Raw genomic sequence first — 12,777 nt, 5'->3', positions numbered from 1 at the left:
AAACTTTCCCTTATAAATAACTACTTTCCAGTCCTCAAACTGAACGATCTAAATTTATAAATATTGAAAAGATATATACAAATTTCTAACGTCAAAAAACATTTACATCTTACTTATTTGTGTTCTTAAAACACTTCAACTATCAAAAGGGTCAAGCAACATTTTCGAAATGATAAGTTGATGTAAGAGTTAATTTTGTTACAGTTACGAAATTTTAGTGATATTGATCCTAAAACATTAAATCGGTCATGATCTAAGTTTGTGAGTTATGTTTGCAGTTTTCTTGACATGCATTTTGACGTGTCATCGTATTCATTTTATATTAGAAAACTATAGCAGTTATATTAGAAAAGTAACGCATTCATAAATTTTTGATATTAACAAATCATCGCTATGATATAATAGTAAGACAAATATCGCATTGATATAATAAAATATAGTAGTATCTTTGACTTATAGGTGATTTTGGCTTAGCAAACAATTGAATTCATCTCAATTGCATTCCACTGAATTTGCTACATGCTTTTTATAGAATTTGTACGCCTACATTGTTATTACATAAAATAATTCATGGAAATTATACACCAGACGTATGTCGTGTTAAGTGTCCCCTGTTTTAAGAAAAGAGTCATTACTTTATGCCGAGAAATCTGCCTTTCTTCGTACAAATGCTAACATTCGTCTGAAATTTCCCACAATGCAACTCGTTAATATAAGACAATATCGCTCGTTGATATAAGACAAGTTTTTATCGAATCGCTTCTTCCATATACTGTTTATAAAGTAGAAATTTCACTGTTCAAAATTGACTTTTCTCACTTCAAATTATACCTTTCTTAGTTCTTTGTTGACATTTCGCATTTTACGAGATGACATTTTTAACTGACTAAGCTGACATTTTTCACTTCTTAAAGAAATGTCTAATTTATCACTACTGATAAATTTCAATTTATAGAAAATAAACGCAACAACGTAGGCCAAGATTGCTCATTGCTATTGCATTTACATATGAGGCAAGAACACGTTCCTTATCTTTGACCCCTCGAAACACAAAATAACAGTTGCTGTTTAAATATTACATTTTCTAGTTATACCAAATAAATTAAATTGAGAATGTATATGGGGAGTATGTCAAAGAAACAAAAACCCGACCAAAGAGCAGATAACATTTTCTGTACACATATAATGAGTCGTAGATATAAGAAAATATGGTCTGTATAAGTGCCAAGTCACAACTCTCCACCCAAGTCCCATCTTGTAAAAGTACACAATCATAGGTCAAAGTTCTTCAATCTGGAGCCTTGGTTCACACCGAAAAGCCATAAAGGGCCCCTAAAAAATGACTAATGTAAAACCAGCCAAACAGAAACCCAACGGTATAATACATTTAAAAAAAAAAGCGGGAAACGTTAAACACTTATAAACCAACATCAAACAACCGTTACGACTACTGAACATCAGATTTCTGATTTAGGATATGTGCTAACAAATGCAGCGGGTTTAAACGTTTAAATCGATACCAACCTTCACCCTTATCTGAAATAATAGTGTACACATCACAACATATAAAGGCACACTATGAAATATCAATTGAAATGGCTAAACTCAATTAAAAACATATTAACACAAGTGAAATAACACTGAACGAGTAAATTTAATTTATGAAAATATAAATACAAAATCCAAGAAATAAGCCTAAATCATTACTTATTTATTAACAGCCAGATGTAAAGTTGTATTCCTATCTATTGAAATGGAGGTGGGGGAATTGAAGTTGGGAATTGGTGCTACGTAATGTTGATGGTACCGTCTGAAATTTGAGAGGACAGCGTAAGGATTAAAATATCCGGTTGGATAATTGAAAAACTGTATCTCAGCTAATTGGTTATGATATTCCATCTGCAAGCTTTTTCTCATACTGTTTTTTTCTTCAACTAGCAAATTAGTGTGCCTATAAGAAATACCAAACTATTATAACATTCCCCTGGAATTTTTGGGCATGACTAAGATTGTTCATTTACAAATATCCTCGAATGTCAAATAAAAAGTAAGTCCAGCAAAAATACAGAACTCCATTTATATCAAATTTCCAACAAACTGATTTTAATAACTACGCTAATGCAATATTAAAGTTTATCACATTTTGGCTTCTTCCTTCTGCATATTAAGTATAATATCAATGTGTCGCAAAACAAATAAAATAAACTAATAAAAAACAAAATCAAATATTTTTAACAATTCAAAAGATCTTAAACATTATTGAACTTTGATAAGCAAAATTCTCCTTCATTGAATCAATTACACACTATATCAAGAAATGTTTCGATGTTACCTAACTGAAAGTTATTGCGTTCGTCATTTGTGATATCAAATTTTGATTAAATTTTCAATTTATGACTTCATTCAGGTTTTTTTGGGGTACTAAATATTACCTACGGTAACTGCTTAAAAGACTTAATAGACTAACAAGATTTCCCCTCAGTCTCTAACCATATCTAGAGGACTCGGTGGCCGAGTGGTCTAAGCAGTCACTACTGTAATCACTAGCCAGTGAGTTAACACTCAGGTTGTCAGTTCGAACCCCGCTTTTGCGGTTGCGCTCGACTCCAATTTAAATTGACGAGGATTGTCAGTTTTCCTATCGAAGGTCTTACAGTGGCTTTCAATGGGCACACCAGTTTCCTCCACCAATAAAAACTGGCCGCCACGAAATAGCCTAAATGCAGTGATTAAAAGTGGCGTTAAAACACCAAAAAATAAAATAAAATCTATCCTTTTCTGTTATCCCAAATTTTACAGTCAAAATGTCCATGAAATTATTAGAATATAAGAAAGAGAAATCATGCAGTTATCAAAAAGACTACGATCAGAATTGTTGCCGTTTGATCATTCGACTCTTGTGTCCATAAAGTAGAAGTATGATACTGAATACAGATGCAAGTGACCCTTTACCAAATATGCAAACCAAACGTTTTAAAACAACAAACTTTCAACATAAACTTGAAAAGTAGATCTGGTGATGCAATCAGGTATATATATAAGGGTCTCAAAAATGCATTTGTATAAACTAAGGTACTTATCTATTGAAATTATATTTTCAGTAAAACCATACATTAATAGTTCCTTTAAAATGTTCATGTCAACTGGATGTGCAACATGTGTCTTATTTTAATTTGCTGTTGTCGTCTTCCTTTGTGAATAATAACTTATTATTTATAGAATAACAATGTATTGTCACGGAATCCAAAATATATTTTTAAAATACATGTACTTGATACAAGCATATACAGATGACTAATTGTAGTTTGCTAAAACGTTCAGTTGCAAGTATTTCGTGAATATTCAGGACGTTACAAGTATTTCATGAATGTTCAGGACGAGAACAAACTAACAATATAAAGCAATAAATATGTCCTCTCATAGATGCTGTCCGTGATTAGGATCTGGGAAATTTAGACTGACGCTAAAAAATAAGGAAATATCAAATTGGATAAAGACAAAGATGTTGTCGTGCAACAAGCCACCCACGGACCCTCAAAGAGTTGTAGCAATGTCACACGGTAATATTCACATTTGGACTAGATGTGTCAGCTTTCTTGTACATCGCGTGTAGCCAAAACGGACGCCGGACTTGGCAAGTGATTTAATACTGCAGCGTTGAAGAAGACCAAATTGACTTTTATACTGAACTCGCTTACAAAAATTCACCAAATAATATTTTAGATAAAATTTGAAAATTGAGATTGTCTAGTGAACATGAAGGGGTAAATTTAGTAAATAAATATATTTCATCAGGGACCGCCAATTTGGGGGAGAGCTTTCTGTATAAAGTGAAGTCATGTGCTCTTGTGATTGGTAGATAATGTTTGTAATAAATATTTTTAGGTAGATGGATCAAAACTAGAGTTGAAAAAAATTAAAAAGTAAATGCTGAATTTACTATTTTTTTTACTTAAAGGTTGAAAAGTAATGTGGGTCAGTATAGGATTTCGGTGCGAATCTCCATTGTTTATAAACAAGGCCATGTGAATGCCCAAAAATGTCGCATGACCCTATGTTTTTATTGTTGCCAAAGATAGGGCTACATTTGTACTTTCATGAATGATATTTAAACGTTTCTAATTTCTAAAGGTAAATTAGGTATAAATTTAATTCCATACATAGATTAGCATTAAAGCTTTTTGTAGATTTTTTACTGAATTTACCCCTGAAAGTTAGATGATAGATGATTATAAATTCAGATATTATACAATAACTGAACATTTGATATATTTTTTTCTTGTTAAGGTATTTCATTAAATTCTGGATGAAATGAAACCCGAGACGAGTGTAGCTTGAACCTGTCAAGATGTGTGTGGCTCAAAATCGCATACTAACGTAATGATAAAAGAACTGTGGCACATAGTAAAACCATAACTCAAGAAAAGTAGTATTCATGATGTCAGTCTTGAATTCAATCATTATAACTTAATATAATAACCTCTTGAAATTCATATTTATGAATTGATTTTTGTATTGATCTTCTGCTGCTGGACGACTAAAAACATATGACCGTTGTTCCTTTATAAAAACATCAAACTAGGATCGTAATCGTAAAAATGTGTAATAATTTCAATAATACAAGTGTACTATAATTATAAAAAAAAACATGCACCTGCATAACAGTCCCCACACAACTACCCCATATTTCAAAGATTAATACAGTAAACAAATCCCTCATTGGTTCCCTGTTCCATTATCGATATCTAAAATCGATGTGCTGTAGAAATATACGACTACGTACAGCAGGTGAAAAATGTATTATATAAGAATGATTTATATTATCGTAAATAACTATGTTGTTAGGATTCTTGACACGCCTCAAATGTTTAATATATCTTCAAAGCCATAAACAATCAAATACACTAGTATTTTATTGTCTTTGTGTCTGTAATAAGTTAAGTTTTCAGTTTTGCATGCAACATCTGGATTATAAGGCATCAATGGAATCATGGATTATATTTCAACAACAGTAACTTAATCCGATTTTAACACAAACAAAATAACGAACATTAACTTAGTAAATGAATAAAAATCATATAAGAACAATGAAAATGCAACTAGATACTAAACTCAATAAAAAAAAGAAAAAAAAGTTATAGAAGAAAAAAGTCATGAAAACAACATGTCTGCAAAACTATATAGAATACTACAGATTATGAATCGCACCAGAGCTGGGGGTTAAACTTAGTTACTCTGGTAGTGTATTTTGATCTATAAGAAAAAAATACAAACAAACTTCTATACGTAAGATTAAGGAGGCTCGAAGGTATAAAAATGTCAAAAAAAATTAACATTTAACATTTTTCCTCTACATTTTATTTATTACCTTTAGTAAAAGCTACTTTATCATATGGTACAAAAATCATTAAAAAATCAATTCGTGTTGGCCCAAAATGACATTTAAAATGTAGATATCATTGAAAAAGCTCCAAATTATCTCCCTTTTGGTGCAAAAATGCAATTTTTTTTGCATTAAAACTGAACTGTCTTTTTTCAACTCACCGGTGACCTACATTTTTATTATAATTTTCAAATAAGCTGTACTCAAACTAAACTGTTGTAAAATTTGAGCGATTTCTGTAATAATGTTGTTTTTATTATTTCGATATTACCTTTATTTCTCCTATTAGTTCAACAGAAAAAAGGTACCTTTACAAAAATGTATGCTTCTTTCAAAGGCAGATTGTGAGCGTAAATGAACGGTGACCTCATTATTTTATTTTATTATTTTTATTAGGCATAAGATAAAGTTCATTTATAGACAAATATAGCGAAATATTAAATAAAAAAAAATTGATTTAGACCCGCGTCTTTCTTGAATAATGATTTTTATTACGATTTTAATTTCGGACGCATCTTGTTCGTGTGGGTGCAACATTTAGAATATACAACATTTCATCATCAACTGCCATGTATGTACGAACCAGAGAGATATTCTGGTGACAATCTTATATAGTTTCATGATAATATTACATGCTTATAGTAATATACTATATATATACTATAAGTGTTATTAAGTTGTGGAAAGCCCATTTTACTTTGACTAAATAAAATATAGTTAAACTGAAGATTATCTTTAATAATATCTACCATCAATATCAAAAAGCTTACACATGTATGTACAGTGGCAGATCCAGGGGGAGGTTGCCAATGACGATCAATGTTTTTGAAAGGTACATATTGTTTGAACATTTATTTATGCTGAGTTGAAACCCCCTTTTTTAAAATTTCTGGATCCGCCTTTGATGTATTCAAAAGTATTCTTTATAAGGCTCCTGTTCATGGAAAGGTTCAATGACATATGTAAGGTAATTATCCAATTAAGTTTTTTTTTTGGCACATAGGTGAAAACGTTCGAGTCAACTAAGCAAACTTGTGTAGATGAGTGTAAATGAAACATATCAAATGAATCACGAATTAAATTTTAACTTCCTTGTTGAAATTGATCTCAAACCCTTAAATATTCCGGGATCTTTAATATTTTTAAATGCTGATAATACAATAGGAACTCATGTTGTGTTTTGTAAAAATAAAAATCATGTTGCTAAGTACATCACGCATTCACAATATGTCATTAAACATGTTAAAAATTCGTAAGGGTTCCGCGGAACCCAGTGTCTCGCCTACTCTTTCTGTTAATCGCAGGCTCAACAAAAATGAGGAAATAAATCAATGAAATATTCCTGTTGATACTATCTTTTGATTGTAAGAATAATCTGTCCAAGTTTTGTAAAAATCCAGGATAGTTTATGAATCTAATAAATGTTTAAAAACTTTAACTGCAGACTGAATGTAATGTTAACTGGAAGAAAACAAAATTTCCTTCTAGATACTAGCTTTTGATCATAAACAAGCTTCTGTCTGTCCAAGTTAAGAACAAATCCAAAATAGTATAAGAAAGTTATTAAAATTTTAAAAAGTTTAACCACAGAGTGAATGTGTTGTTTCCTGGCAGCAAATCTAAGTCCATTTAAAAGTAAAATATGAAAATATAGATTTAGTCATTTACAAAATTTCCTTCCTGATACTAGCTTTTGATCATAAACAAGCTTCTGTCCAAGTTTGGTACAAATCCAAAATAGTATAAGAACGTTATTAAAATTTTAAAAACCTTAACCACAGAGTGAATGTAATATTTTCAGGTAGAAAAACTAAGTCCATTTATAAGTAAAATACGGAAAAAATGGAATTTTATTTCTACAAAATTTACTTCTGGATACTATCTTATGATCATAAACAAGCTTGTGTGCAAGTTTGGTACCAACCGAGGATATTTTAAGAAAGTTATTAAAATTTCAAAAACTTTAACCACAGAGTGAATATTTGTGGACGACGCCGACGACGCCGACGACGACGGAATGTAGGATCGCTTAGTCTCGCTTTTTCGACTAAAGTCGAAGGCTCGACAAAAATGAACACATGAAATTAACATATCTTCTAAAGTTTAATACTACTGAAATTTTTTTGTTGGAACAGTTATATAGTTTACTCAATAGTTGGTGTAGAGGGCATGGGATAACAATAGCAATTTAAAGAAGAGCAGTTTTTAAGAAATGAAAAAATATCCCTTTTCAATGTCAATGAATAGAGATACTTTTCTTTGTTCCATGCTTGAATGAAAAAACCAAGACAGATCATTGATTAAGAAACAACATTGCCACGAGAATAATGTACATATACATAAAAGTCATGCCAAAATGACCCTTTTTACCTTTAAAATCCTAAATGACTCCGTAACAACACGTCACACACACTGATTTAAATTGAAAAGAAAGAAGGTTTTGTACGTTGATAAGACTGTTATAAATCTCAATGCAAAATACAAGAGACAGCCTTTATACCATTAAAGCCTATTTTGATAAAATAAGGTCAACCTAATTCCGCTTCTCATCCGACATGAATGAATTATCGTAGTTAGAAGGACGTGTAGGACTTTTTTTGTTGAATCAGGTTACTTATTTTAAATTTACATTCATGTGCAAAAATAAATAAAGGCAATTTCAGATTTTTTTTATTTTAAATAACACTAACGATATGATAATTTTGTCTAACTATTTGCAATTGGACATCAAGCCGTCACCAATCAATTAACAAATACAAAAGGAGTTTAACTCTATGATATTAAACATTGTGAAGACTGTTAAATGCAAATGTTAGGTATTGCAGCACTAGTTCTTATCATTAACATTACATAACACTAGAATAAAACATCTAAAACAAGTAGTTGTCATGATATCAAACATTGTAAAGATTCCATAAATATCTGTCATAGATGTTTTGAGTAAGCATGAGACATGTCTTGGCAATTTTCTATTTTTATCTATTAAAATCCAACAACTAGGGCGAGTACAAATGTGCACCTATTGTATATAACTGTTTTGCTATTTGTGAATGAATGAATGATTTTTTTTATTCTCATCAACTAATTACATAGTTATAGAGACAATAAGTATATACAACAATATAATATACAGTGCATGTATGAGGAAAATGATATACATTAACCAGGAGGAGTAAAGGGTTAAAAACACTTCATAATAACGATGTTTATCAAATCACCATAATGAACATTTGATAGTTAGTTATTATATGTAGTACGTATACTCAGAAGACAAAATGCATTTAATACTTTCATACATGTACATACTTGTCTCATTGGCACTCATACCACATCTTCATATATCGTTATATTATACATAATATATAAAACTTATCTTTTATAGCTTACAATGCGGTGTGCTCATTGTTAAAGACAGTTCACTTCTACGTCAGTAGGTTGCTGGTTGTGAGTTATCTTCTTATTTTTATATTATAGAATGTTTTTCAAAACCTATTAATGTTTACAAACGAAAAAGATGGTACCTATATACATGTATTTCAAAATGAAAATATTTTTTATTATCACAACTATAATTCATTTGTTAAATTGGACGTGACTGCGTACATACAACACAGTCAAATGCCCTCACATCAATTATCAGTAAATATAGTTAAAATGGTATTTATGTATTAGTACATCAGATCAAAACCAGAACTTTACATTTTCAACAATATATATCGAGATTAATGATGCTAATTGAAACTTCAAGGATAAAACTATAATCAGCGAAATCAGAACGGATGAACAAATCAAGAACAGAGACGAAACACAATAAATTTGCATTTAGTATTTTTACTAGTCAGTTCCTCATTAAACATCAACTTTCAAGATGAAGAACAGGAAAATAAGGCTGGTTAAATTATCAGTACAATAACACTGGTGCCTTGAACAGCTATTGTTTTAACACTAGTACTTGTTAGTTGTTGTGCCTCAACTTAATATTATGAATTTATGATTATGTAGTGGAGAATGGCAGCTTTACGACTTGATCACAGTGAAAAGTGTATATATTATATTTACTTAAAACTTGAAAGTACATTGCAGTAATTTATATAGCATAGTTTTTGATTTGCGTCAAAGAAATCGTATATATTAAGTAGCATAAGAATTGTATAACGACCATGTTTCGATATTTCCCATAGATGTTCTAGACTCCAAAGTTAAAAAAATGTGCATTTGATAATGAAGATGAATAAAACTTGCAAATCAATATTAAACAAATATTTGATACTGTTACCTCTGAATTATATAATAATACCTTTTAGTAAATAGAAAATGCTTGAAATATTTGGCACGCAAGTCCACAATTCCACATATGAAAATAATTCAATAACGATTTAATAAACATGAGGAAATTGACATTGTGAGAAAAAAAATCGTTATTATAGAGATATTGTTTAATAGTAGGTATAAGTCAAGGCCTTAAACATGGTCAAATATGGTCCCAACATTAATAGCTCTTAATCAAACATCTTGTAGCAAAGTATGTTTCGGGTATATTAGTTAGTATAATTGGCAGTGTGTGCTGTATAAGAAATTTGGAGCCTCGTATTTACCCCCAAAAAATCTAAAATATCAATACTGATATTTGACCCACGAGTTGAGGTACAAAGAGCAGTTTGACATAGGACTCGCCTACGACTCGGACTAGACAAAACTGTTTATACACACAGGCGCGGATTCAGACGGGGGCGCATCTTGCGCTGATCCCTTTAAACAGAAAGACAAAATTACAGCAAGTTCTTGTCATGATATAGTGGAGTAACTCTTTTATCTCAGTAGACCTCCTCCATCGAACATTGAATACTGGACCCGCACCTGAAACTTCTCAGTCCTTGGATAATCTAGATATATAAGAACTTCCTGTTCACTAGTAACTTTTTAATAAATAGACTTACTACTACTTGAGTTATTGCATAACTCCGTAGAGGACATTATAGTCTTTTTAAGATGTCCTCGTGGTGGACTAATGGGGAGCTACTTTTAATAATTGATTAAAACAAGTAGACGAGGAGACGTTAATTATAGATCTATCTTTATACAAATACTTTCTTTGAATATGCTTCGACGATTTTGTTTAGCAAAAACATATTAACCAATAATAATTAAAATCATTACTTTAAAAAGAAACATATGTTTGTAGTTTATTTAAGGATAAAAGTTAGAATACCGGAAATAATCATAATCATGAATACCTTTTAATTCACAATTTCATTTGAATACTTAGTCTAGTATAATGTTTACCTACAAATACTTACCATTATGATTAATCCGACACGTTTGTATTATACTATCGAATCCATTTTAGTTTTATCACAATATAGCTCCTTCCTTGTGCATCAATAAAATAATAAAGTGTCACAAAATAAACAAAATCAACTGATAAAAACCTCTCAAATATTTCAAACGATTAAGAAATTTAAACTATATTGAACTTTGATAAGCGATATGTTCCTTCATTGAATCGATAACACGTCACAATAAGAAACATTACAATGTTATCTGAATGTCTGAAAATGAATGTCTTAGTCAGTGCTGATATTAAATTTGTATTAAATTCATAATTTATGACTTCCTTGATGAAGGAATTCCTTTTAGTAATTGACATTAACCAATGCTTAACTTATAAAGAAGCTCCCACATTTTTATCAGATGTTGTCAATGGTATTCTCTTTCTAGCAGCATTACAACGAAAAGCTAACGGAACTTCATAGAAAAACGAAAATTTCAATGTGAATTTCTTCTTAATTGCAAAACAAATAAATATTGTTACCAAGAAGTTACCAGAAAAGGCGCCCCTTGTTATTTAGTCTATTTGTCCACAAAGAAGAAGTATACTTCAGAATGCTTGTAATAAACTCCTCTTTTCAGACCAATTAAAAATATAATACTCAAACAGCACCTTAACAAAACAAAGTTTAACATTTATAAATGAAAAGTCAATCTCTATGAAATAAAATAATGGCCTCAAAAATGCATTTGCACTTTTATGCACTATTATATTGTTGGTTTTTTTACATGGATCGTTTGACCTTAATTTATATTTATCATATATACACAAATGCATTCATGTAAAGGTCTCATGGTCACGATAAATGTAAAACAGGTTTAGACAGAAACATTTCTAATCAACAAATATACTGTAACAATTCTAAGGGAATTTATTTTCTCCTTTTGAAAAATGAAAGATAACGTATTTATATTGATCTGACTTTATTTACAAAAAGGGACACACAACATTTGCATAATTCATGTCAAAGCAATGTTATCGAATACAAGTTTTTGAATCATTCCACTTCATGTAAATACTGATGGTCAAATCAACATTTGATTGGTTAACACTTTTCACGCTACACTGAACAAAACTGGATATTCCTCTCTGAATATCAAGTTTTACATACGGCATTGTAAACCATGAAGAGGGATAAAATTTATAGATTCATTTTTTATTTATAATTCTTTTATCATGTCAAGATATGATCTTGTCAAAAGGTTGACAAGTAAGTAGGTTAATAGGCCAACACGTAAGCAGGGCGAGAGGTCAACATGTCGAAAAGTTAGTTAGTCGACAGGTTAACATGTGAGCAAGTCGACCGGTAAATATGTTTGTCGTTAAAGGTTAAGTTTCATTTTAGTGCTTATGTTGGGGATACGGTTTTGGTAAGGACTATAGACAGGGGTTAGGTAAAGGTTACTAGGGTTAAGGGAACGGGTTATGATTACGTAAGGGGGCTAGGATTTAGATTCTAAACAGGGTATTGGATAGAAACGGGGTTAGAGTTTGTATTATAGGTAGTGTTAGGGTTACTAGATAGGTTTTATATTAGAGTTCAGGGATGTGGTTTAGGATAGGGTTAGAATAAAACTCAATGAAACGATAATGATTAGATTAAGGGTTAGAATGAAAATAAGGGGTAAGGTTATTTTAGGCGAAATAAAAATGAATATATGTTAATTAATATCTTATGTTAAGAAAATGAAAAAATATCGGCAGTGGAATAACATATTTATTTTCCTTAGCTTACGGAGATATTACGATTTGTTCACCATCTAATAGTCATATTCCAATAGTCTGTTTGCTAATTCCCTTAATTGACCCTGTTATTAATACAAATCCCTATTTTAGTTGCCTCCCTTATTAGGGACATTCATTTTTGTTTACAATTGAGAGCTAACAGGGAGAGCAAATTTACCTGTGCGTAATGTGAGTAATCTTTAAGGGTTTCAAATCCTTTAATCACATTAATTTCTTGTCAAATCAAATACCTTGGACATAAGAAATTATTTTTCATGATAATCAATTAAGCCGCCGATACATCACTTTTAATTCATAATGTTTTGCATTGGTGAAAGCC

At 30.7% G+C, this 12,777-nt stretch overlaps 1 protein-coding gene across 1 annotated transcript in view; it reads right to left on the bottom strand.

Annotated features, from left to right (window-relative positions):
• LOC143047953 (cadherin EGF LAG seven-pass G-type receptor fmi-1-like) overlaps positions 1-10,853 on the bottom strand; it is a 53,390-nt gene extending 42,537 nt beyond the window's left edge. Inside the window, exon 1 of the mRNA XM_076221326.1 lies at positions 10,681-10,853. Coding sequence (XP_076077441.1) covers positions 10,681-10,683 — 3 coding nt within the window. The 5' untranslated portion in view covers positions 10,684-10,853. The remainder of the gene's footprint in view (positions 1-10,680) is intronic.
• Positions 10,854-12,777: the final 1,924 nt, after the last annotated feature.

The sequence above is a fragment of the Mytilus galloprovincialis genome, chromosome 10 (genome assembly GCF_965363235.1).
Source record: "Mytilus galloprovincialis chromosome 10, xbMytGall1.hap1.1, whole genome shotgun sequence".
In the NCBI taxonomy this organism is placed as follows: Eukaryota; Metazoa; Mollusca; class Bivalvia; order Mytilida; family Mytilidae; genus Mytilus; species Mytilus galloprovincialis.
Note: the sequence above shows the minus strand (reverse complement) of the source record. Positions and strands in the feature narration are given on the sequence as shown.